Source organism: Drosophila obscura, unplaced genomic scaffold (genome assembly GCF_018151105.1).
Source record: "Drosophila obscura isolate BZ-5 IFL unplaced genomic scaffold, ASM1815110v1 contig_30, whole genome shotgun sequence".
Taxonomy (NCBI): domain Eukaryota; kingdom Metazoa; phylum Arthropoda; class Insecta; order Diptera; family Drosophilidae; genus Drosophila; species Drosophila obscura.
Window position 1 is genome coordinate 86,506 of NW_024542818.1, and position 26,589 is coordinate 113,094.

Consider the following 26,589-nt stretch of genomic DNA (forward strand, 5'->3'; position numbering starts at 1 on the left):
GGAAAATGAGAGCGAAAAAAGAGATCAACGAAATACAAAGAGAAACAAGAAAAAAAGAGAATTTAAAAAAAGCAGCGACCTTCTGCTGATTTCTGTGCGCCTGGTATCTCAGATTTGAATTTAACGGTTTTCTGCCATTTGAGCGGAGGAAAGTGGCGGCAGAAAATGGGGAAAATGAGAGCGAAAAAAGAGATCAACGAAATACAAAGAGAAACAAGAAAAAAAAAGAATTTAAAAAAAGCAGCGACCTTCTGCTGATTTCTGTGCGCCTGGTATCTCAGATTTGAATTTAACGGTTTTCTGCCATTTGACCGGTGGAAAATGGAGGCAGAAAATGGGAAAAATGAGAGCGAAAAAAGAGAGCAACGAAATACAAAGAGAAACAAGAAAAAAAGAGAAATCAAAAAAAGCAGCGACCTTCTGCTGATTTCTGTGCGCCTGGTATCTCAAATTTGAATTTAACGGTTTTCTGCCATTTGAGCGGTGGAAAGTGGAGGCAGAAAATGGGAAAAATGAGAGCGAAAAAAGAGAGCAACGAAATACAAAGAGAAACAAGAAAATAAGAGAAATCAAAAAAAGCAGCGACCTTCTGCTGATTTCTGTGCGCCTGGTATCTCATATTTGAATTTAACGGTTTTCTGCCATTTGAGCGGTGGAAAGTTGAGGCAGAAAATGGGGAAAATGAGAGCGAAAAAAGAGAGCAACGAAATACAAAGAGAAACAAGAAAAAAAGATAAATATAAAAAAGCAGCGACCTTCTGCTGATTTCTGTGCGCCTGGTATCTCAAATTTGAATTTAACGGTTTTCTGCCATTTGAGCGGTGGAAAGTGGAGGCAGAAAGTGGGGAAAATGAGAGCGAAAAAAGAGATCAACGAAATACAAAGAGAAACAAGAAAAAAAGAGAATTTAAAAAAAGCAGCGACCTTCTGCTGATTTCTGTGCGCCTGGTATCTCAGATTTGAATTTAACGGTTTTCTGCCATTTGAGCGGTGGAAAGTGGCGGCAGAAAATGGGAAAAATGAGAGCGAAAAGAGAGAGCAACGAAATACAAAGAGAAACAAGAAAAAAAGAGAAATCAAAAAAAGCAGCGACTTTCTGCTGATTTCTGTGCGCCTGGTATCTCAGATTTGAATTTAACGGTTTCTGCCATTTGAGCGGTGGAAAGTGGAGGCAGAAAATGGGAAAAATGAGAGCGAAAAAAGAGAGCAACGAAATACAAAGAGAAACAAGAAAAAAAGAGAATTTAAAAAAGCAGCGACCTTCTGCTGATTTCTGTGCGCCTGGTATCTCAGATTTGAATTTAACGGTTTTCTGCCATTTGAGCGGTGGAAAGTGGAGGCAGAAAATGGGAAAAATGAGAGCGAAAAAAGAGAGCAACGAAATACAAAGAGAAACAAGAAAAAAAGAGAAATCAAAAAAATCAGCGACCCTCTGCTGATTTCTGTGCGCCTGGTATCTCAGATTTGAATTGAACGGTTTTCTGCCATTTGAGCGGTGGAAAGTGGATGCAGAAAATGGGAAAAATGTGAGCGAAAAATGAGAGCTACGAAATACAAAGAAAAACAAGAAAAAAAAGAATTAAAAAAAAGCAGCGACCTTCTGCTGATTTCTGTGCGCCTGGTATCTCAGATTTGAATTTAACGGTTTTCTGCCATTTGAGCGGTGGAAAGTGGCGGCAGAAAATGGGAAAAATGTGAGCGAAAAATGAGAGCTACGAAATACAAAGAAAAACAAGAAAAAAAAGAATTAAAAAAAAGCAGCGACCTTCTGCTGATTTCTGTGCGCCTGGTATCTCAGATTTGAATTTAACGGTTTTCTGCCATTTGAGCGGTGGAAAGTGGAGGCAGAAAATGAGAAAAATGAGAGCGAAAAAAGAGATCAACGAAATACAAAGAGAAACAAGAAAAAAAGAGAATTTAAAAATAGACGCGACCTTCGGTTGATTTCTGTGCGCCTGGTATCTCAGATTTGAATTTAACGGTTTTCTGCCATTTGAGCGGTGGAAAGTGGCGGCAGAAAATGGGAAAAATGTGAGCGAAAAATGAGAGCTACGAAATACAAAGAAAAACAAGAAAAAAAGAGAAATCAAAAAAATCAGCGACCTTCTGCTGATTTCTGTGCGCCTGGTATCTCAGATTTGAATTGAACGGTTTTCTGCCATTTGAGCGGTGGAAAGTGGAGGCAGAAAATGGGGAAAATGAGAGCGAAAAAAGAGATCAACGAAATACAAAGAGAAACAAGAAAAAAAGAGAATTTAAAAAAAGACGCGACCTTCTGCTGATTTCTGTGCGCCTGGTATCTCAGATTTGAATTTAACGGTTTCTGCCATTTAAGCGGTGGAAAGTGGAGGCAAAAAATGGGAAAAATTAGAGAGAAAAAAGAGAGCAACAAAGAGAAACAAGAAAAAAAAAAGAAATATAAAAAAGCAGCGACCTTCTGCTGGTTTCTGTGCGCCTGGTATCTCAGATTTGAATTTAACGGTTTTCTGCCATTTGAGCGGTGGAAAGTGGAGGCAGAAAATGGGAAAAATGAGAGCGAAAAAAGAGAGCAACGAAATACAAAGAGAAACAAGAAAAAAAGAGAAATCAAAAAAATCAGCGACCTTCTGCTGATTTCTGTGCGCCTGGTATCTCAGATTTGAATTTAACGGTTTTCTGCCATTTGAGCGGTGGAAAGTGGCGGCAGAAAATGGGAAAAATGAGAGCGAAAAGAGAGAGCAACGAAATACAAAGAGAAACAAGAAAAAAAGAGAAATCAAAAAAAGCAGCGACTTTCTGCTGATTTCTGTGCGCCTGGTATCTCAGATTTGAATTTAACGGTTTCTGCCATTTGAGCGGTGGAAAGTGGAGGCAGAAAATGGGGAAAATGAGAGCGAAAAAAGAGATCAACGAAATACAAAGAGAAACAAGAAAAAAAGAGAATTTAAAAATAGACGCGACCTTCGGTTGATTTCTGTGCGCCTGGTATCTCTGATTTGAATTGAACGGTTTTCTGCCATTTGAGCGGTGGAAAGTGGCGGCAGAAAATGGGAAAAATGTGAGCGAAAAATGAGAGCTACGAAATACAAAGAAAAACAAGAAAAAAAAGAATTAAAAAAAAGCAGCGACCTTCTGCTGATTTCTGTGCGCCTGGTATCTCAGATTTGAATTTAACGGTTTTCTGCCATTTGAGCGGTGGAAAGTGGCGGCGGAAAATGGGAAAAATGTGAGCGAAAAATGAGAGCTACGAAATACAAAGAAAAACAAGAAAAAAAAGAATTAAAAAAAAGCAGCGACCTTCTGCTGATTTCTGTGCGCCTGGTATCTCAGATTTGAATTTAACGGTTTTCTGCCATTTGAGCGGTGGAAAGTGGAGGCAGAAAATGGGAAAAATGAGAGCGAAAAAAGAGATCAACGAAATACAAAGAGAAACAAGAAAAAAAGAGAATTTAAAAATAGACGCGACCTTCGGTTGATTTCTGTGCGCCTGGTATCTCAGATTTGAATTTAACGGTTTTCTGCCATTTGAGCGGTGGAAAGTGGCGGCAGAAAATGGGAAAAATGTGAGCGAAAAATGAGAGCTACGAAATACAAAGAAAAACAAGAAAAAAAGAGAAATCAAAAAAATCAGCGACCTTCTGCTGATTTCTGTGCGCCTGGTATCTCAGATTTGAATTACACGGTTTTCTGCCATTTGAGCGGTGGAAAGTGGAGGCAGAAAATGGGGAAAATGAGAGCGAAAAAAGAGATCAACGAAATACAAAGAGAAACAAGAAAAAAAGAGAATTTAAAAAAAGCAGCGACCTTCTGCTGATTTCTGTGCGCCTGGTATCTCAGATTTGAATTTAACGGTTTCTGCCATTTAAGCGGTGGAAAGTGGAGGCAAAAAATGGGAAAAATTAGAGAGAAAAAAGAGAGCAACAAAGAGAAACAAGAAAAAAAAAAGAAATATAAAAAAGCAGCGACCTTCTGCTGGTTTCTGTGCGCCTGGTATCTCAGATTTGAATTTAACGGTTTTCTGCCATTTGAGCGGTGGAAAGTGGAGGCAGAAAATGGGAAAAATGAGAGCGAAAAAAGAGAGCAACGAAATACAAAGAGAAACAAGAAAAAAAGAGAATTTAAAAAAAGACGCGACCTTCGGTTGATTTCTGTGCGCCTGGTATCTCAGATTTGAATTTAACGGTTTTCTGCCATTTGAGCGGTGGAAAGTGGAGGCAGAAAATGGGGAAAATGAGAGCGAAAAAAGATAGCAACGAAATACAAAGAGAAACAAGAAAAAAAGATAAATATAAAAAAGCAGCGACCTTCTGCTGATTTCTGTGCGCCTGGTATCTCAGATTTGAATTTAACGGTTTTCTGCCATTTGAGCGGTGGAAAGTGGAGGCAAAAAATGGGAAAAATTAGAGAGAAAAAAGAGAAACAAGAAAAAAAAAGAAATATAAAAAAGCAGCGACCTTCTGCTGGTTTCTGTGCGCCTGGTATCTCAGATTTGAATTTAACGGTTTTCTGCCATTTGAGCGGTGGAAAGTGGAGGCAGAAAATGGGAAAAATGAGAGCGAAAAAAGAGAGCAACGAAATACAAAGAGAAACAAGAAAAAAAAAGAAATATAAAAAAAGACGCGACCTTCTGCTGATTTCTGTGCGCCTGGTATCTCAGATTTGAATTTAACGGTTTCTGCCATTTAAGCGGTGGAAAGTGGAGGCAAAAAATGGGAAAAATTAGAGAGAAAAAAGAGAGCAACAAAGAGAAACAAGAAAAAAAAAGAAATATAAAAAAGCAGCGACCTTCTGCTGGTTTCTGTGCGCCTGGTATCTCAGATTTGAATTAACGGTTTTCTGCCATTTGAGCGGTGGAAAGTGGAGGCAGAAAATGGGAAAAATGAGAGCGAAAAAAGAGAGCAACGAAATACAAAGAGAAACAAGAAAAAAAAAGAAATATAAAAAAGCAGCGACCTTCTGCTGGTTTCTGTGCGCCTGGTATCTCAGATTTGAATTTAACGGTTTTCTGCCATTTGAGCGGTGGAAAGTGGAGGCAGAAAATGGGAAAAATGAGAGCGAAAAAAGAGAGCAACGAAATACAAAGAAAAACAAGAAAAAAAAGAATTAAAAAAAAGCAGCGACCTTCTGCTGATTTCTGTGCGCCTGGTATCTCAGATTTGAATTTAACGGTTTCTGCCATTTAAGCGGTGGAAAGTGGAGGCAAAAAATGGGAAAAATTAGAGAGAAAAAAGAGAGCAACAAAGAGAAACAAGAAAAAAAAGAAATATAAAAAAGCAGCGACCTTCTGCTGGTTTCTGTGCGCCTGGTATCTCAGATTTGAATTTAACGGTTTTCTGCCATTTGAGCGGTGGAAAGTGGAGGCAGAAAATGGGGAAAATGAGAGCGAAAAAAGATAGTAACGAAATACAAAGAGAAACAAGAAAAAAAGATAAATATAAAAAAGCAGCGACCTTCTGCTGATTTCTGTGCGCCTGGTATCTCAGATTTGAATTTAACGGTTTTCTGCCATTTGAGCGGTGGAAAGTGGAGGCAGAAAATGGGAAAAATGTGAGCGAAAAATGAGAGCTACGAAATACAAAGAAAAACAAGAAAAAAAGAGAAATATAAAAAAGCAGCGATCTTCTGCTGGTTTCTGTGCGCCTGGTATCTCAGATTTGAATTTAACGGTTTTCTGCCATTTGAGCGGTGGAAAGTGGAGGCAGAAAATGGGAAAAATGAGAGCGAAAAAAGAGAGCAACGAAATACAAAGAAAAACAAGAAAAAAAAGAATTAAAAAAAAGCAGCGACCTTCTGCTGATTTCTGTGCGCCTGGTATCTCAGATTTGAATTTAGCGGTTTTCTGCCATTTGAGCGGTGGAAAGTTGAGGCAGAAAATGGGGAAAATGAGAGCGAAAAAAGATAGCAACGAAATACAAAGAGAAACAAGAAAAAAAGATAAATATAAAAAACCAGCGACCTTCTGCTGATTTCTGTGCGCCTGGTATCTCAGATTTGAATTTAACGGTTTTCTGCCATTTGAGCGGTGGAAAGTGGAGGCAGAAAATGGGAAAAATGAGAGCGAAAAAAGAGATCAACGAAATACAAAGAGAAACAAGAAAAAAAGAGAATTTAAAAAAAGACGCGACCTTCGGTTGATTTCTGTGCGCCTGGTATCTCAGATTTGAATTTAACGGTTTTCTGCCATTTGAGCGGTGGAAAGTGGCGGCAGAAAATGGGGAAAATGTGAGCGAAAAATGAGAGCTACGAAATACAAAGAAAAAAAAAAAAAAAAGAGAAATCAAAAAAATCAGCGACCTTCTGCTGATTTCTGTGCGCCTGGTATCTCAGATTTGAATTTAACGGTTTTCTGCCATTTGAGCGGTGGAAAGTGGCGGCAGAAAATGGGAAAAATGAGAGCGAAAAGAGAGAGCAACGAAATACAAAGAGAAACAAGAAAAAAAGAGAAATCAAAAAAAGCAGCGACCTTCTGCTGATTTCTGTGCGCCTGGTATCTCAGACTTGAATTTAACGGTTTCTGCCATTTAAGCGGTGGAAAGTGGAGGCAAAAAATGGGAAAAATTAGAGAGAAAAAAGAGAGCAACAAAGAGAAACAAGAAAAAAAAAGAAATATAAACAAGCAGCGACCTTCTGCTAGTTTCTGTGCGCCTGGTATCTCAGATTTGAATTTAACGGTTTTCTGCCATTTGAGCGGTGGAAAGTGGAGGCAGAAAATGGGAAAAATGAGAGCGAAAAAAGAGAGCAACGAAATACAAAGAGAAACAAGAAAAAAAGAGAAATCAAAAAAATCAGCGACCTTCTGCTGATTTCTGTGCGCCTGGTATCTCAGATTTGAATTGAACGGTTTTCTGCCATTTGAGCGGTGGAAAGTGGAGGCAGAAAATGGGGAAAATGAAAGCGAAAAAAGAGATCAACGAAATACAAAGAGAAACAAGAAAAAAAGAGAATTTAAAAAAAGACGCGACCTTCGGTTGATTTCTGTGCGCCTGGTATCTCAGATTTGAATTTAACGGTTTTCTGCCATTTGAGCGGTGGAAAGTGGCGGCAGAAAATGGGAAAAATGTGAGCGAAAAATGAGAGCTACGAAATACAAAGAAAAACAAGAAAAAAAGAGAAATCAAAAAAATCAGCGACCTTCTGCTGATTTCTGTGCGCCTGGTATCTCAGATTTGAATTTAACGGTTTTCTGCCATTTGAGCGGTGGAAAGTGGCGGCAGAAAATGGGAAAAATGAGAGCGAAAAGAGAGAGCAACGAAATACAAAGAGAAACAAGAAAAAAAGAGAAATCAAAAAAAGCAGCGACCTTCTGCTGATTTCTGTGCGCCTGGTATCTCAGATTTGAATTTAACGGTTTCTGCCATTTAAGCGGTGGAAAGTGGAGGCAAAAAATGGGAAAAATTAGAGAGAAAAAAGAGAGCAACAAAGAGAAACAAGAAAAAAAAAGAAATATAAACAAGCAGCGACCTTCTGCTAGTTTCTGTGCGCCTGGTATCTCAGATTTGAATTTAACGGTTTTCTGCCATTTGAGCGGTGGAAAGTGGAGGCAGAAATGGGAAAAATGAGAGCGAATAAAAGAGAGCAACGAAATACAAAGAGAAACAAGAAAAAAAGAGAAATCAAAAAAATCAGCGACCTTCTGCTGATTTCTGTGCGCCTGGTATCTCAGATTTGAATTGAACGGTTTTCTGCCATTTGAGCGGTGGAAAGTGGAGGCAGAAAATGGGGAAAATGAAAGCGAAAAAAGAGATCAACGAAATACAAAGAGAAACAAGAAAAAAAGAGAATTTAAAAAAAGACGCGACCTTCGGTTGATTTCTGTGCGCCTGGTATCTCAGATTTGAATTTAACGGTTTTCTGCCATTTGAGCGGTGGAAAGTGGCGGCAGAAAATGGGAAAAATGTGAGCGAAAAATGAGAGCTACGAAATACAAAGAAAAACAAGAAAAAAAAGAATTAAAAAAAAGCAGCGACCTTCTGCTGATTTCTGTGCGCCTGGTATCTCAGATTTGAATTTAACGGTTTTCTGCCATTTGAGCGGTGGAAAGAGGAGGCAGAAAATGGGGAAAATGAGAGCGAAAAAAGATAGCAACGAAATACAAAGAGAAACAAGAAAAAGAAAAAAAGAATTCAAATTTGAATTTAACGGTTTTCTGCCATTTGACCGGTGGAAAATGGAGACAGAAAATGGGAAAAATGAGAGCGAAAAGAGAGAGCAACGAAATACAAAGAGATTCAAGAAAAAAATAAAATTTAAAAAAAGCAGCGACCTTCTTTTGATTTCTGTGCGCCTGGTATCTCAGATTTGAATTTAACGGTTTTCTGCCATTTGAGCGGTGGAAAGTGGAGGCAGAAAATGGGAAAAAATGAGAGCGAAAAAAGAGAGCAACGAAATACAAAGAGAAACAAGAAAAAAAGAGAAATCAAAAAAATCAGCGACCTTCTGCTGATTTCTGTGCGCCTGGTATCTCAGATTTGAATTGAACGGTTTTCTGCCATTTGAGCGGTGGAAAGTGGCGGCAGAAAATGGGAAAAATGTGAGCGAAAAAAGAGAGCAACGAAATACAAAGAAAAACAAGAAAAAAAGAGAAATCAAAAAAATCAGCGACCTTCTGCTGATTTCTGTGCGCCTGGTATCTCAGATTTGAATTTAACGGTTTTCTGCCATTTGAGCGGTGGAAAGTGGCGGCAGAAAATGGGAAAAATGAGAGCGAAAAGAGAGAGCAACGAAATACAAAGAGAAACAAGAAAAAAAGAGAAATCAAAAAAAGCAGCGACCTTCTGCTGATTTCTGTGCGCCAGTTATCTCAGGTTTGAATTTAACGATTTTCTGCCCCGTGAGCGGTGGAAAGTGGAGGCAGAAAATGAGAAAGATTAGATCGAAAGAAGAGAGCAACGAAATACAAAGAGAAATAAGAAAAAAAGAGAAATAAAAAAAAGCAGCGACCTTCTGCTGATTTCTGTTCGCCTGGTAATATGATTGTAGTTATTTTTACTATGCCTTTTTTCTATCAGTGAAAGGAAATATTTTTTAGTAGGTATTTAATGGTAAATAAAGTGTCCGTCTTTAGTAGTTTTCAGTTATCAGAACGAGTAGTTCTCATCAGCACTATTTTGGCTTTATTTGTTGGTAAGTCAGTATAACAATTCAATCAGTTTTGGCATTATCCTTCTTCTCATTATTAGTCCTCTGCCTGACTATGATATCTGGTCAAAGGGATTACTGCGAGGTACTGCGACGCGCTTGCGAAAGTTGTTCGAGTAGTTTGAACAATCGGGTGGATCGTACCCTGCCCACATTAAATAGGGACTAAGACTCGTACCACCTGGGTTTGGATTCGAACTATGTGACTGTGACGCAACACAATTAAGTTCCGATACGTTCAAACCACCTGACGCCTAAAAATCTCCGATCAGTTTTAGTTTTATCAGATAGTAGAATCAATTTTCTATAAAATTTTCAAGTTTTAAGAACTACCTTTTATTTTTATGATATTCAATAGATGTGTGAAATACATCGCTGTATTTGTTTGGCTAAATGGAACCATCGATGGGAAATAGTATATGGGAATCTATTATTGATGTCTGACAGAAGCTCGCTACCATGAAACAGTGCTATCGATTAAATTCAAACTATAAGGCGGCAGGTAGATTTTTTGTTGTTGCAAATAGTCTCATATCGGCGAAGTACCATATCCAGACTTTCGATGGGCAACGACGATGGAAACGACCACTCTGGAAACGATTGAATTAAATAAAAAGGCATCGAAACTTGATATTGTTTTTAAATTTCACATTTTATTTTCTTTTGTTTTTCACTTCAAAAGGATTCGTAATTTAATCATTTGTCACACATTTTCACTATCCTTATTTCGAGTGTTAAGTTGCATTTGCAATTGTATAATCATTGTGTATTTTCTTTTTGTTTTTTTTTTGCTATTGCATATTTTTTCATTTCTTTGTTTTTTCTTGTTCTCAAAAAGTATTAACATCCATTGCACATTTTTTTGTTCTTGCTCTTGTAGCAGCTGCTAATTGTGTTTTTTGTTTTGTTTTGTTATAATAAAAATTGAATTTGTCTGCTGTTCATTGTTCATTTTGTTAATAACTACAATTGTTTCCAATGCTATTGAGTTCTGTTTTCTTTGTATCGAATTTGGATTTCGTTTCGTGACTTATAAATCGTAATAAATATGCAATTGTTACCCTCGTGTATCCCGCTGCCCTTGCACTTGGACTTGCCAAAAGTAAAGTGTGATAAGAGATAACTAACAATTATGCTCAAACAAGACAAATACCCGATAACAATTTGTTAAAAGAGATTCAGCGCATCGGCGTGCACGTGAACTTAATTAAATGAGTACATTGTTTGGCTGTCAAACATTCGTATAATAGAGACTATGTATATATATTTAATAAAAATGCTTTAAAAATAGTCAAATGCGTACAAAAAGTTTCACGCCATTTCGAATGTTGCCAACGCTCTTCGCTCATCATTCGTCATCAAATGAGTTTCATAATTTAACTATTTCATTTTGCTAAAGTCTTCCAGCTGACTGCCACGCCTCCTGCTGAGTTTTGTTCATTATCATTAATTGTATTATTTATAATTTAACCTCTGTCAAACTTATACAAACTGTAAAAATTATGTTAAAATGTTGTTGTGATTTTGGTATTTGGTAATCTTCTCTTTGTTTGCCCTGTCACTCATCGATCGGTAGATCGATCATCGATGCACATTTATCAATTAGACTGTTTGTTGTATACATTTTAGAATTTCTATTTACTCGACTTCTTATAGCTTTCTATGGTCTGTACTTCAATTATCATTATTATTATTCTCCATTCATCGTTTAATTAAAGATTACATTTGTATATTTAGTCGTAATTCAATTTGATTGGAAACCTAAAAAATGTTTTGATTATGTTTCGATTTGTTGCTACATGGTTCAATGGGGTTTGGGGTCTTTAAAAAATTAATGAATTAACGTGTGAATGGGTGTGAGCAATGCCTGCAAGTACACTGAAAAACAAAACCATTGACAATCGCTACTTGTACGAACATTGTACGTGTACGGCCGGAGGAATAAACAAATGTTCAGCAATTGGGGGATTTCATTATATTCCTGAATCGAATTAACATCCAAGCTGCATTCACAACCAATTTATTATTATTTCCCATTTTTTGGTAGAATTTTCATTGAGTTTTGTATTATTTGTATTGTATGTTTTGTTAGTTATTCCTCTAAAGTTCATTCTAAAAAAATTGAAAACCATATTGAGATATAGAGAAATCAAACAAATGTTCAATTTAGATCTCGAAAATTGTGCATTTGTTTATGGGTTTTTTTTTTTGGATTTTGGGTTTACTTCTTTGCTTATCTATAATTCGGTTGTCATCGTTATCCATTTTTCTCAAAGTGTTCGAAGTGAAGTTCTTAATTATTATTGTAATTCTGCTAGAGAGTGTTGTCTTCTTTTAGTTTGTGTTTGTGTTCGTTTTCTTGCTTTATGCTTATATATTTTTGTGTTTTTGTGTTTTATTCATACTTTTGTATAGTTTATAATATATTTTTTAATGTTCGCATCTGCTTTGAGTTTTTTGTTTTTCTGCAATTAACGTTTTGTTTGGTTTGGTTTTCGTGTACGAGTGAGTACTGTATCGATTGGGGCTGGGGTTGGGTCTGTGGAGGGACCCCGTGAGCCCAATTTGAGTGTTTGGAATTGTAATGTGTCACTTCGTTTTGTTATTAGTTTTCTTTTGTTAGTTTACCATTTAACATTTTGACTAAATTTTTGCTATTTTCTTTTCTTTTGTTTCACTTTGCTTCTTTTACGTGTAGTATGTGGTTTTTGTATGGTATATTTTGTGTTTTTTCAGTGTACTTCCTACAGACTAAACATTTGCATTGCTGCTGTCATTTTCATTTTTAATTTTCCATTTACGATTACGAGTGTGTTCATTTGCTTCAGTGTGTGAGTGTGGGTGTGGCTTAATTGGCTAAAATTTCCTTCTTTATTTTGTTTAATGTTTGCATTTGACATTGTTTTTCTTGCTGCAATTCTCTTGCTCTTTAGGTTTTTGGTTTTCGTTTGAGTTTTTGTTTTAGTTTTATAATTTAAATTCTCTAATCCTAAATACAATGTTTGCAATTGGTTTACGTTTTCTTCTCTTATCTGCTGCATCGTCATCTTCATCTCATATTCCTCAATAAATGTATTTAAATCGAAATTTACGTTCAAGTCTTTTTCAGCGACAAATGCATTTGAATTTGTTCTCATATTTCTTAATCATTTTTATTCTTAATTCTTATTAAATCTGCTCAAAATCCTTTGCTTTAATTATGCTTTTATTATATGTTTTGCACTTTAAATACAATCAATACAAATCAAAGTCTTCTTCATTTTGGGTTTACTCTAAAAAAAGATCTCCAAGTATCTTTATGTGTATGTGATTTCTTCTCTCCTCTATTCTCTTCTAATCGGTAAAAACGTAAAAGTAAAAATTACACAAAACTTCTTCGATGTTTTATCCTTTTAAAAAGAGAGGACACAGAGACACACAGAAACCGAAACCCAAGCATTTCTCAAGAGCGAACTTCCACTTCCATTCCAATTTATGGTCGCAATGCATCTTCATTTGGCGGAGGTACAGTTGTGCTTGAGAAATTCTTTGGGCTTGGGGTCTGCTCTGCTCTGTTTTGTTCTGTTCTGTTCTCTGCGGGTCTGCTTTGAACTCTGAACTGATGCCTCTGCTGTTGCTGTTGCTGGCTGTTGCCTCACACTTGATTAGTTACTCGTAAAATTGAGAAATCGAACAAAGGAATTGAAGTTGTGAAGCTGTGAAGGCTTAAGAGCTCTTATGTTTGCTTAGCTTGATACTAAAGGTTTTGTTTTGCTTTTTCTGACTTAGTTTTTCACATCGTCTTTGCGGGTTGTTGACTGTGGATCTGTGCCTAAATTTATCATGTCTCGTGGTTTCCACACCGGGGACCCTACAATTAAATGAAAGAAAGAAAAAGATACAATGGAAACCATACATATATGAAAAATTATGAAATATTTTCGTTTTGGTTTAGGTTTTTGCAGAACTTAATTTGTAGTTTCGGTTATAGTTTTCAGTTTCTTTTTATATAGAAAATATAGAGAGAAAGAGTTAGAAACAGAGAGTGAGAGAGAGACAGACAGAGAGAGCGAGTGGGAGGAGGGGCATCTCCATTTGGTTATATACAATTGTGTCGTATAGATTTTAAGTAATAAATGTTCGGCCAATTTTCAGTCGGGGGTTATTTTTTAAGTTCAAAAAAGCATGCAAGCAGCGCGACCAAAATACTCGACTTTGGGCGCACTTTTGGTTAGAAAAAATATAAGCAAAACTAATTATTGTTTAATGTAATGAGCACTACACTTAAGAACGGGCTTTCGCTACTCAATATATTTGGTGGTGGGGTGGGGTTTTGTTTGGACTGGTTTTGGGGTGGGTCTGGGGCTTGGGCTGTGGAGGGATCAACACTAAGTTCAACAGCTAACATTTGTGGGTTAGGCTTAAATTGAGTACAGTTGTGTTGGCTAAAATGTTGACATCGCTTGTTCTGGTATTTCCATTCATTTCGATTCATCTTTTTTTGTATTCGTTTCTTTTTTTTCTTTTTGTTACTATAGTTATAGACTAGGCAAATTTTCGAATTTCTGATCAACAGTTTTGCATTTTATGCCAACATTTTCTTTTCTGCCTCTGAAGTTTTTGTGTGTGTCTTGCTTGCGCGGGAAGGATGGGGGGGACTCCAATTCGTAATACAAATACAAAATTATATATGGAGAGAGATATACACAGATATAAATACATACATACTCGTATGTAGGGGAAAGTAATAATTGGAAAATTGTGTCGGAAAAAGTGGCCAAGCATTTCCCCAAATTTTGAGATGAGTTTTTCAAATGCAAAAGTCAAAGAGAGCGTGATTCAAAATGATGAAAAAAGTTGTGCAATGCGAATAGATGGGAGTTTCATAAAATTCAATTTATGTATATTTCATTTTATTTTTATTTAGCACACAAAAAGTTTTGTTAGTACAGCAAACAGAAAATTAAATTTCTGGACAAAAACTTTGTGTGTGGGTTGGGAGGGACGGACGAGAGGGTGTGGAAAAATGCCGAATAAATTGAGGAAAATAGCGATTAAATTGAAGGAGTGGTGGTGGTGGTAGTGGTGGGAGTTTGTGGCAGGTCGAGTTTGTGGGGGCACGTGTGTGTAACCATAAGACATATATATATAGTTGTATAAATATATAATTCGATTATAATGTACTTTTGCATTAGATATTAGCGCTCTTTCGGCAGTACAAGATTTGGTTTCAGATCTGTGGCACACTATCGATACTTCGATGTCTCTTTTGTTATTTGATTTTGTTAGTTTGTGATTTTTCTTTCGAGAAAATGCAAAACGTTCAAATTGGAAAAAGAAAACTTGCAAAGTCCTTTTGTTGGTTTCAATATCAATATCAGTTTGAGTTCTGTTTCTGTTTCTGGTTTGTTAGTTTGTTAATTAATTAATCAAGCGATGCCAACTAATAATATCAAGTGTTTTGTAACAGACACAACAGATACACAGATACGCTATATGGATATATATGTATATTGTATGGATAAGAGATGCATCCCATCCACATCGGAATAGGCGGGAAAATAAAACCTAATACTAACTTAACATGCCTTCGCCTCGTCTTCGTCTTCCTCTTCGTTCCGACTTTGACTTCGACTTATATACATATGTATATGTAATATGTATATACGAGTATGTATCTAACTCAATTCAACTTTATTTAAGCTTGTGTTTCATTAGTTATCTGGGATTTTAGTTATCTTTGAGATAATTTGTGTGTGTGTTTGTGTGTGTGTGTGTAAACAAAATGGAATATCACCCGATTAATTTTTTAATGACTAATTCAATTCAATTCGACCGCTTTACTGCTTTACTGCTTTCTGTCGCCTAAATACAAATGAACATTGTTGCACTTACCTGCTAAGCAACTACAAAATAAATTTAAATGCATAACTAATTGAGGGAGGGGGCAGTATCTCAGTATTCTTCCAGGGGGTGACCAGTGACGAGTGTATCGAGTGTACATATTTATGAGGAGGGATAGGCCAGGTAATCGCTGCATGAACTCGATTAGGTTTCTGTCTCTCTGTCCGTCAGGGCTTGCTTGTACGGGTGTGTACGTGTAACGTGTAAGAGTATTGGTATTCATATATGTATGTATAAGTATTGTATAGTATGCATGCTGTGTACTTCTTCCCATATCTCATTTCGTTAAATTGCATTTCAATTGCTTTAGTTAGAGTTTAGTTTAGTTACGAGTTTTCCCATTATTATTATTAGTTATATTTGTATTGGTTATTGGTATTGGTTTTAGTGTTCGTTTTTATTCATTTGATTTTCAAGTTGTAGCTCGTTTGCCCCGCTCATTTGTTGTTTATTTTTTGATTGTTTGTTTAGTGGGTTTCGGTGTTTGAACACCAACATTTCACTGTCCGTTCGTCTGTCTGTCTATATCTGTGTCTGTGTCTGAGTGTGCACACATGGATTACCGATTACATTTGATATTTGTTTTAGCTTTTACTGTTTTACTGTTTTACACTTAAAAGTTCTCCCATTTTGCGGTCTCCGCTTAACTCTATTTAGTTGCATTTATTTGTGTATATGTATATACTCGTATTTCTGAGGATTCCCATTTTATGCATATGCTGTATATGCTGCATATGCTGCTGTATATATGTCATATTATTTATGTATATTTTTGATTTTTGAAAATGGTTTTTCCCTTTTGATTTTGCTGCTGTGAAGCCCAGTGTAAACTGTAAACTGTAAACGTTTCATGAAGCTTAAAACTATGTATTTTGACTATGATTTTCATTAGTTTAGTTATGTTTTTTTTTCCCTTTGAATTCTTGTGTTACAACAACCTGAAATTTGATCTTAATCATTTTGCTAGTCGAGTGTTTGTTTGGCTTGGGGGTTTTGGTTTGGCGCAGGCCGCTATATATGAAGGATATTCCTTTGACCTGGCCCCAGGAGCTGGGCGGAAGGGAGAGTTTCGGATATACAATATATGTATATAGTATGTATGAGTATTTTCTGCAGCTACCTTTTGTATACATAAAATACTGAACATTGAGGTACGACTTACGATTATCATTCTTTGAATACACATCGATTGCCTGGTATTCTGTTTATTGTATTTTCTGATTTAGTGAAATGTTAAAATGGAAATGCCGGTAAGCATACGAGTACGAGTTGTACGAGTAGGAAATTGTGATTTGGCTTCGATTTGTATATGCATGTATATTTGTTTTATATACTCTATAAAAAACCTATAAAAATCATACAAAAACCATATGCATATATGTATATGCAAATTATTTGTCACAACATTATTCTCACACACACTCGAAAATTTGTTCTAACTAATTTTATCTTTTTTGTTTTTTGTTTTTGTTTTCCGTGTAAATAATCCCCGCTTTAGGTATACGTTTTGTTAGGTATTTATTCTGTTAACCCTATAGAATGTTGGCCAAAACCCCGAATTGGGCCAGCTCAGTTGCATTTGCAGTTGCAGTTTCCTTTCATTTTGTTTGATGGGTAATTAAAATTTGTTGATTTCATTCGCAGATTCCACGCCCGACTGCTCCAGGCATCATCTGCGGAAATGTTGCCAGTGACATAGTTTTCCCTTCTCTCAGCTCTCTCTCTCTCTCAGCTCTACTGATAGCTGGTTGGTTGGCGACTTCCCTTCAACTTTCTTCTATTTTTTGTTTTACCCCATTGTGTGGTATGTGTGTGCGAGTGCATATAGTTTTCATTTTCTTGTGCTTCTTGTAATTTCTCCCCCCGTCTATGTTTCAAGTTGAGTTGAGTTTTTAGTTTGCCAGTAAGTTGGGGCTGCATGTCTCTTGGTAGTTTACTTGAGTGCGAGTATGAATTTCAACTTTAGTTTTAGTTTCTTTTCTCTTTTCTCTGTTCTCTGTTCGCAGCACTTTGAGTTTTTGTTATTTGTTGGTTTGTTTTGCTTTGTTCTGTTGTTGTTTTCCTTCGTAATTACGGCACTTGAGTATTGTGTGTGCAACGCGGCGTATACGTAATATTTATTCATGGCACCCCTTCGTGTGCCGTGCCACATGGCGGAACTTCCGACATTTTCTGTGTAAATCATGGTGAAATGCTCGGCTACTGCAGCTTAAATAATTAACTAGAAATGGTGGTGGCGCACACATTATGCTACCACCTCACCTGCATCATCCTCCAGCCTCCAGCCTCCATTCTCCTTGGGGTTTTTGATTAGTTTTCGTTTTTTTTTTTGTTCGGTATGGACTACGGTACTCTAAAGAGCCAAAAAACTACGCTCGGATTCAGGGTGACTTACATGCTAAACACTTACACAACGAGTACGAGTAGCGAGTAACGAGTGAAACTGAGTTTTCTTTACGATTGTTTTTGGGGTTATGTTCTCTTCCGGGTTACATATTTGTAGATTGTGTGTATATACTGTATACTGTTTACTGTATGCTAGGTCTTTGATTTCAATCCCTTGTGTTGAAGTTCGAGTACGAGTATTTCGGTTATGTATTTCGGTTATGTGTATGTTAGGTTGCATTTGTTTGCATTGCGTTTACGTATATCTGAGCTGAGTTCGGTTAAAATTAGTTTGTTGAGGCATTCGGGTTGTTGTTGCTGTTATCTTTGGTTGCATTCTGAGTGGATTCAAAAAACTCTAGTCTATGTAGATACGTTCCCTCCTCAGTCCTCTCTCTGTGACAGCTCTGTGAGTGCCAGTTCTGTGCCTAGACGTGTATCTCGAAGTAGTCGTGACAATCGACACATCCTCCGGTGTCGCCACCACCACCACCACCACCCATCTCTGGCACGAACCCTATCCCTCCCGTGGCCGTCGGCTGCGCACTGACCACCACCATGCCCCGGGGCGTCTTCTTCCGCGTGCGACTTTGCCGCACGCGGGACTTATGCTAGGAGGGTCGCTTCTGGTACAGACAGTCAATGCATGTGGTGTATTCGGGCGCCGAGGAGCTCAGCTGGTAGCCCGCCTGTTGCTGCTGATCGTGGGAGCAGCCACCTCCTGGATAGCCAGAGGGTGGTGGTCCATAGCCACCCATCTCGGGCACGTAGCTGACGTACTGTTGCGGCTGGTGCAGGTGCGGCGGCTGGTGCAGCGGCAGCGGCTGCCTGGGCACCGGATCGTAGATGGGCTGTGAGAAGGTGTTCTCCGCCGACTGGGATCGCAGCGGTCCCGAGCTGTAGACCACGTAATTGCGATCCGGAGAGACTCCATACGCCCGCTGGCCATAGGAGCTGCTTGTCGTGGTACTGTCACGGGATGTGGAGCGCTCCAGGGATTTGCTCAGGCGACTGCGTCCGCCACCGCCACCGCCACTGCCTGCACTGCCTCCACTGGCATACCGACCACTGGGCGCTGCGGCCACATAGTGATCGCTGCAGGTCTGGTTGTCGTAGACCGGATAGTACTGATATGTCTCCTGGGGCCGCGGCTTGGTGCCCGTCTCGAAGCTGCCATGGGCGGACATGCTGCGCTTGCGCCCGCCGTAGGGCACATCCAGATTGTGGTCGGATCCGCCGTGGCTGTCGAAGCTGCTGCGGGGCGAGTGCCGGAGACAGGTGCTGCCCCTGTCCGGGGAGAGATGATCGAGGCTGCTGCGGGGCGAGATGTGCGGCGAGAGCGTCTCCACGCTGCACACGTGCGATGGTCCGCCCTTCTTCAGGCAGCTGCGATCGGGACTCTTCGACTTGGCCGGACTGGAGGGAGGCTTCAGTATGCCCGGAGCCGGACTGGTGTGCTTCAGAATGCCACCACCCTCCGAGGATCGGCGGGGACTGGGTGTGCGTCGGCCGCCGGAAATGCGATCCTGAGAGTTGTCCCGCGACGAGCAGACGCTCAGCCGCTTGCCCTGATCACTGAGGCTCGTGCGCGGGGACTTGATCTTGATGATGCGCACCGGGGAGCTGCCCTGGGACTTGCATCGGTCCGGCGATATGTAGATGCTCTGCCGCTTGCCGCTCTTCGGCTTCATGGAGACGGGTCGCTCCGGGGACTTGGCCTTGAATATCTTGTCCACTTTCTTGTCAATCACGACGATGTGGGAGGCCTGGCCGGAGCTGGTGGTGGCCTCCTCCTCGGTCTCGTCGCCGGACCGCTCCGAGGGTCCTGTGGTGGTGCCCGTGCTGTCCGACTCGGTGGCGGGCCGCGAGGGCGACTCAATGTCCACGATCACCGTCTGCTGGGTGTTCTCCACGATGGTCTGCGGCTCTGGCGACAGACTGGAGTCGTTCTGCTGCTGATCGGCCGCCTCTTCGCCCAGATCCTGCGGATCGAAGGCCTTCTCGCGCAGACCTGCCATGTAGGCCACAATGTCACAGGTGCCATCCGCCAGATTCTCCTGCTCCAGGTCACTCAGGTGCTTGTCCATGAAGCGAGCTGTGGCGTCCGTCTCGGTCGGTTCTCGGTCACGGTCACGGTCTCGGTCACGGTCGCGTCGTTGCTTATGCAAGGACTCCCTGGCCTGGCCCACTGCATGGTGCTGGTGGACCACCGCCACCTGCTGCGAGGCGGCCAGACGCTCCGCCTCGCTCTCAAAGATCTCGATCACCTCGATCTCCTGCTTGGGCGACTGTCGGGGCGATTGACGGGGCGACTGACGCGGGGACAAGTGCAGGGTCTGGGTCTGGATCTGGTTCTGTATCTGATTCTGTGACTGTGCCTGGGTCTGTGGCTGATTGGGGTCGGAACTGGCGAACAAGCTACCACTACTGCCTAGACTTATATTAAAGGAGGCCGCCACCTGGGCGGCATGCACCTCGGACTCCGATCTCGAGTCCGTCTCCGACTCGTCGCTGGGCTTACCTAGGTCCTTCATCAGCACCGGCTGGTAGCTGGCCGGCGGATGTGAGGATTGTATCAGGCGTGCCTGGCTCCCAGTGCTGCCCACCGAGAGTGTCGATGTGGTGCTACAGGATTCCGATTCAGATTCACATGGAGAAATGCAGAGAGCGTAAGGCGAGAGCGTAAGGGTCGAGCAATAGTCGAGTTGAGTCTACGGGATCGGATCAGATCGGATCCTTACACTTACCTCAGCGTCAGGTGATTGGGCGTGCGGCCCAGTGTGGCCTTGGGCCTGATTGTGCCCTGCTGTGAGTCCTCTTCCCCCTCTGACTTTGTCCCCGGATCGATCCGCTCAATGTCGCTGCTGTGGTGATGCAAGTGCGGCTGCCTGATCGGCGGCGGTGGTGGCTCCCTCGGATGTGGATGGGGATGTGGATGCGTATGAGTCTGCTGCTGCTGTTGCTGCTGCTGCTGTTGCTGTTGCTGGGGTTCTATGGAGGAGTAAGCGATTTCTTTATGGCATGAATGTAATGTGATGAAGCGGGGGATGAAGCGTTAATTGGCATTGGTTAGCGAGCGAGTCAGAAAGCGGCTTGGGAGTCGGGCAGTCCCGTGGAACACTCACCTGTCACATCGCCCACCGTCTTGCTGCGGCTGCGGAAGCCACTCGGCTGCATCGGCTGGCCGTGGCCGTGGCTGTGGCCAGGGCCAAAGTGTACGCTCGGAGGCAGATCGTCTGCCTCCTGGCTGCCCGACAGGTTGTCATAGTCGATGTTGCCCGCCGAGTGCCGCTGCGAGCCTGACTTTTTCTTCGGTTTGCCCAGCGTGTGAGAGCCATGAACGATGGTTATCTGCGGGGAATGGTGGGGTGATGCCCCAGGGAGATTAGAAGATCCATCGAGAAGAGTGTAAGCCCAATTGCAGGTTTACCTGCTGCTTGGGCCGTTCCAGGGTCTGGGAGTTGCCCGCATAGCCGTGTCCGTGTCCGCTCATACCCTGCGAGGAGTGGCCCGACACGGAGCCGGAGCTGCCGCCAAAGTTCTTCATGGGAATTGACATGTTCCGCACGCTCTCGCGTATGATCTGGCGTATGGTCTTGAGGAAGGCGTTCCGGAAGTCCGCAGTGCTGTTGGACAGCACGTAGACCTTCTCGGAGCGTCGCTGCAGCTGCGAGCGCAGATGGATGAGCTCCCACAGGAAGTGCGAGTCCATGTCCTTGGCCGAGCTGGCGCGCACCTGTACCTCGGTGACGGGTATGAGCACTTGGTAGCGTATTATCTCTACCTCATTGGTGGCATTCTTGCTCGAGACGCCCTACGGAGGAGCAGATAGTTGGCACATATATTTTAGTGGAGGATTCTTCAGGGATTATTCGTCTCTTGCTTACCATCAATTTCTTCTTTTGTCGCAAGCGCTCCTTACAGAGGAACACAACCGCCGACTTGAACACAAAGCACATGGCATGCAACTCAAGTCCCTTCTTAATCTTGCCCAGAAAATCTGATATATTGAGCCACTCGACACCGCCGTAGTACAGCAGGTCGCCTGAAAAATAAAACATATGTATATATTAGCCTATGCTCAGAGGATATATTCGGTTGTGATTGAGGATCTCACCTGGACTCAAGTCAATGGGCTGCTTGCAGGACTTTTGATGCTGCCTGAACAAGTGATCAAATATGGCGCCGTATTCCTCGTGGATGCGCTGCATCTCATTGATGTGCTCGGCCACCTTCTCCATACCCTTAAGAGCCTCTGCATAATAGAAAGATTTAAATGAAGGTTTCTCCCTCGTCCCTCGTGTAAGCTCCACAAGGACTTACCACACAGATGTACATGCTCGTCGGCCCGGGTATCGGTTAGATTGCGCATCTGCTGCAGCAGCAGCGGATACTTGAGGATGCGCTGAATGGGCTTGATCAGATACGACTCCAGGGTGCTGCTGTGCTGCTGCTTGGGATTGCGTGCCGCCAGGAACTCCTGCAGGGCATGATTGCCTTCATCTGGGTGTGGCAGATGAAGATGGAGGATGGAGGATGGAAGATGGCAGGGTAGAGAGGCAAAATAGAAATGTAAATTGAGACATTTGCCAAATGATTCGATTTCAATGGGGACGTTCGTTCGTTCGAGTCGGTGTAATTAATTGCGACGTTGGCCCATTAAGGGCCGCTGAGAGAGAGAGAGGGATGCACAAAGGCGGCACAAGGCTATGCAGTTACAGGGATAACGGCAAGGCAAGGGATAGCATGGCATGGGATGGCATGGCATGGCATGGCATTGGCAACGTCACAACGTCGACAAGAAAATGTCATTAACTTGTTCTTATTGTCAGCCGAGCAGCTTTTGATAAAGGCAAAGTCAAAGCCCGTCTGTAGCAGGAGCTGGAGCAGGAGCAGGAGTAGCAGCAGATTTACGTCTAATAGCGCCTGTCGCTGGCTGCTTGTCCTTCTGCCAGTCGGACAAGCCTCCTGCATCTGCTTCTGATGCTGCTTCTCCTGCTGCACGTAACGAAGGCACTTAAGTGCACTTCTTGCTATAATTAATTATCCTTTCAACTTTTTGCATAAAATTTCATGCAACAGCCAGGCGCAGTGCCACGTTGTGGCACGTTGTGCAGCTACTCCTCCTCCCCACTCCGCACTCCGCACTCCTCACCCTTCTGTTAAGTGGATGATGGCGCTCCTGTTGCCTTTGCCTGCTCCCCCTTTTGGGTTACCTTGACAACGCTCTGAAGCTCTGGAGCTTAGCTCATTGATTGCAAATATTGTGCATACATTTTTACCTCGAACGCTTTTGATTAGCTCTTCCCAGGCAGCCAATGCCAATCCACGGATACGGATACGGCTGCCATGGATCCCATTTGCCTCAATCAATGTTGCCAGGATAGTTTCGAGTGTGCGTGCGTGTGCATGGAGAGTGTGGAGAGAGAGATGCGAGAAGGCATACCAGGTATGAGGTGAGGGTGTGCTGTGCTGTGCTGTGGTGTGGCAGTCCCTCTGTTTGCCTGGGTGTTTTTAAGCTTGGACTAAGTCTAATTTAATTATGACATGTGGCTGTCTGGCCTGTCCCAGACTCTTTTCTCTCAGTCCCAGCATTGCCTTTTATCCGCTTCACTGCAGCAGCAGGATAATTTCTTTCTCTCTCACTCTCTCTCTCTCTCTGCCTCTGTCTATTCCTGCCCCTGCAACAAGCACCCTCTGTTTCTTTCTCCTGCCTCACACACACACACACACCCACACACACAAGCGTGTAAGTCTCCTGCCTCTGCCTGCTCCTGTGGCATAGTTTTGGGTCGCCATTTGTAAGCGTGTCATAATTCTACAAGTTTAATTAACAAAAGATACTTGACAGTTGCCGCTGCCACTGCTAGGTTGGCGTTGGCGTTGGCGTTGGCGTTGGTGGCCCCCCCTCTCTGCCTTGGCATGAATATGAATATGCTGCCGGCCCCCCCCCTCACCCCATCAGGCAACCATGGCCCCCGCCTTATGCCCGTTTTCTTATTCGTTTGGAATTCGGTTCCCCTTCTCTTTCCCGTACGCCGTAGACCACTTTTGTTGGCTGCCATTTGTGGTTGTAATTATTCATTTAACTTGCAAATCATTTTAAAGTGAAACGCCCCGCCGTGGCATGCCACACAACTGAAGCGAATAGTTTGCCAATTGTTGCCGGGTTCTGCTTGGTTCTCTTGTTTGACTTTTCCGAGAGTTTCTTGCCTCAACTTCAACTCAAATAGACTTTGACGCTTGACGCTGATTGCAATAGTTGGAATACATAGAACGACAACTACAGTGCGTTTCGCCAGCATATAAGACAGTGGAGAGTGTTAATTTGCGCCCCCATATCTTGGCATTTCTTACACTGATATAATGTACGTATACTCGCATGTAAATTGAAGGCCCATTTGTCTGGGGAAATACTCACTCGGATGCAGGACCTTCTGCGCCTTGCTGTGACTCGCACAGAACGAGGAATAGAGCTTAAAGTGATTCACATAGTACAGGAAGGCCGAACCAATCGCAAAGAGCACATTCTGTAGGGGGAAATACTCAGAGATAGGATCTACATATCGTATGACTGTCGCCAGTACTCACCCTGAACTGTCCGCAGTGCTCAAACTTATTGAATTCCGGCTCTAGGTCCAGGGACTCCTCGAGATTCTGTAGAAACTGTCGCTGGAATGTGACGATCTCGTGTATGTTGCCGAACAGCGCATTGATCTCGGCATTCGAGAGGAATGTCTCCCGCTTCATGGGCTCCAGATAGTGCTCCAGCAGATTGTTCAAGTGCTGTGTTCAAGATTGTGGATTGTGGATTAGTCTTCTCGTTCAATAAATTGCAAATTACACAAATTATACAAATAGTACGAGCGGAAGAGGCGCGGGCGGGGCAAATATTTTTGGAGGGACAAACAAAAATGCATAAATTAAATTTAAAAATCAACGACCACTGTCTGCGCTGGAGTCTGAGTCTTCGACCGAGTCCTACAGGCGGCCACAACAATTCCCATCGGAGTTGGCCAGCGGTTCTGCTCGGTTTGGCGGAGGAAACTTTTTAGTTTTGCAAACTGGCACAAAACATGAAACAAAAAACAAAACAAAAAAAAAAGAGACTGGTCCGGGCAGGGCAGAAATACTGTAGCATCGCCACAGGCGCGCGCTTTCATTTGGAACAATACTTCCGGGCAGCAGGCAACGAATGCGGAGCAGCCGCAGCCACAGCACAGCCAGTGGGCCACGCGGACCACGCAGTCTATGTTTCGCAGATAAGAGCCAGGATCCAGGATCCAGGATCCAGGACCCGGAGCCATCGCCCATCGCCCGTTGCCGTTGCCGCAGCGGCGCTTTACATAATTTCTAAATTATAATAATTATTTGTATGCTTCCTGGGCCCAGGACTCTGGCTTCGACGGTGGCTTAAAGCAAACAGTTGGCGTGGGCGTGGAGCCTCCTCCGAATCAGGGGAAACAAAGTCCGGGACACAGTTAAAGGATTAAAATTTGAATTTTTAATTGCAAGCGGACTTTTGTTTCGCCCCCTTCCCTTCCCAGCCCAACCCAGCATCCGCCATCCGCCTTTTGGCCTTCAGACTTTAGACTCCTATTGAATACCCGACGACTGGGACAGCGACTGAGGCTGAGACTGAGAGCTACCACCGACAACAGTAGTGTGGTCGATGGCCAGGATTTGGTTGATTCCCGGGCTGGCAGACTGTTAAAGAGATTAAAGAGGGGTGTGTGGAGTGGGGGGGACTTACCTTCACATAGGTGCGCTCCGTGTCCACCAGCTCCATGACGACTTTGCGTAGCTTCTCCGCATCGGTTAGCTGCCGTGATGGGGTCAATGCCGTTGTCGACACCGATGAGGTGACAGAGCCTGTGGGGCTCGATTTGCGAGTTTCCTGGGGTGAACGACAAAATCCGGTAACCTTAACATGTTGGGGTTCATGTTGTCAGGTTCATGTTGTTGTTGTTGTTATAGTTGTTGTTGTTGTTGTGTTGTGTGGTGTGTTTTTTGTAGTGTTTAATTGTTGCATGATGAGTAGAGAGTTGTTGTTGTTGTTTGTTGTTTGTTCGTGAAACGAAAAGGAGCAAACCCACAAACACACAAAGAAACACACACGAAAAAGGACACGGAAAAAAGAAACGAAAAAGAGATGCGAACGCATGAAAAAGGAGACACCAAATAAATGGCAATAAAAAGGAAAATGAAGTTAGCAAAATGACAGAAGATACAGATAGACAGGCGATAGTTTTTTATACGAGTATAATACCAGCAGTGGCTCACGGGGCAGGGGGCAGGGGGCAGGGTGTTTGGTTCGTGGTTCGTTCATGTAGAGGGTGCCACTTTCAAGGAGACTCTAACTCTGAGACATCTGCGGTTCTAAATGACTGTCACGTCCTTGTCCAAGTCGTCTGTGTTCTGTTCTGTTCTCTGTTCTCTGTTCTGTGCTGCAGTGTAGACTCCCCCACCCACCTATCCCTTTCTGTTCTTGCAGCCTTTGGTGTGTGTTGCGGCTAAAGTGTTTTGTGGCCACTCTCTCACTCCTCTCTCTCTCTCTCCCTGTCTCTCTTTCCCTTGCTGCGCTGTTCTGTGCTGTGCTCTCTGCTGTTGCGGTTACAAGCACATTTGGCACTGACAGTTGACGCTTGACGGTTGACATACAGTGGGTGTGGCACACATACACATAGTACACCATCTCTCATGGGAGAGGTGCTGCACCGCTTGCTTCCCTTCCCCCCAGTCCTGCTTTTGCATAAAGATGTAGATGTAGCTGTAGCTGTAGCTGTAGATGTAGCTGTAGTAGATGTAGAAGCTGGCAACAGCATCCTTCTTCTTGGTTCAGAGCCTTCAGCATCTTCTACTTAAGCCATTCCTTTCGGTCGTTCGGTCTTACGTTCTCTTCTGTATCTCTTGACTTTTTCTCATATTTGTTTAGCTCTTCTTCATCGTGTGCCCCTACTTGTGGCACACACTTTTGTGGCACACAGAAAAAGTGTTAAATGGAGCATTCCTGATAAATTGACTGAGCCCAGCAATGGCAATGGCAGCCAGGAGTGCCAGCCAAAATGAATTTGCATTGTAAATGCCTAAACAAACAGAATTCTAACCGAAAAAAGGTCTTGAACTTGAGTCAACAATTGGAGACACAGAGGACACAGAGGACACAGAGTACACAGGAGTGAGAGTGAGTGAGAGAGAAGGAGA

At 42.3% G+C, this 26,589-nt stretch overlaps 1 protein-coding gene across 18 annotated transcripts in view; it reads right to left on the minus strand.

The window, feature by feature from the left end:
* Positions 1-12,051: 12,051 nt before the first annotated feature.
* The window catches only part of LOC111080318, an 87,651-nt gene continuing 73,113 nt past the window's right edge, over positions 12,052-26,589 (minus strand). For 5 of the 18 annotated variants that reach the window (XM_041594586.1, XM_041594584.1, XM_041594585.1 and 2 more), the window contains 10 exons: positions 25,139-25,309; positions 23,977-24,171; positions 23,807-23,915; positions 21,709-21,888; positions 21,503-21,640; positions 21,273-21,430; positions 20,816-21,199; positions 20,511-20,736; positions 20,133-20,397; positions 15,738-20,010 (listed from right to left, as the gene is read on the minus strand). In XM_041594586.1, the coding sequence (XP_041450520.1) occupies positions 17,997-20,010; positions 20,133-20,397; positions 20,511-20,736; positions 20,816-21,199; positions 21,273-21,430; positions 21,503-21,640; positions 21,709-21,888; positions 23,807-23,915; positions 23,977-24,171; positions 25,139-25,309 (3,840 nt within the window). In that variant the 3' untranslated portion in view covers positions 15,738-17,996. Of the gene's footprint in view, positions 12,968-15,731; positions 20,011-20,132; positions 20,398-20,510; positions 20,737-20,815; positions 21,200-21,272; positions 21,431-21,502; positions 21,641-21,708; positions 21,889-23,806; positions 23,916-23,976; positions 24,172-25,138; positions 25,310-26,589 lie in introns of those variants that run through there. The other 13 variants (XM_022375872.2, XM_022375871.2, XM_022375873.2 and 10 more) reach the window with 7 other exon arrangements.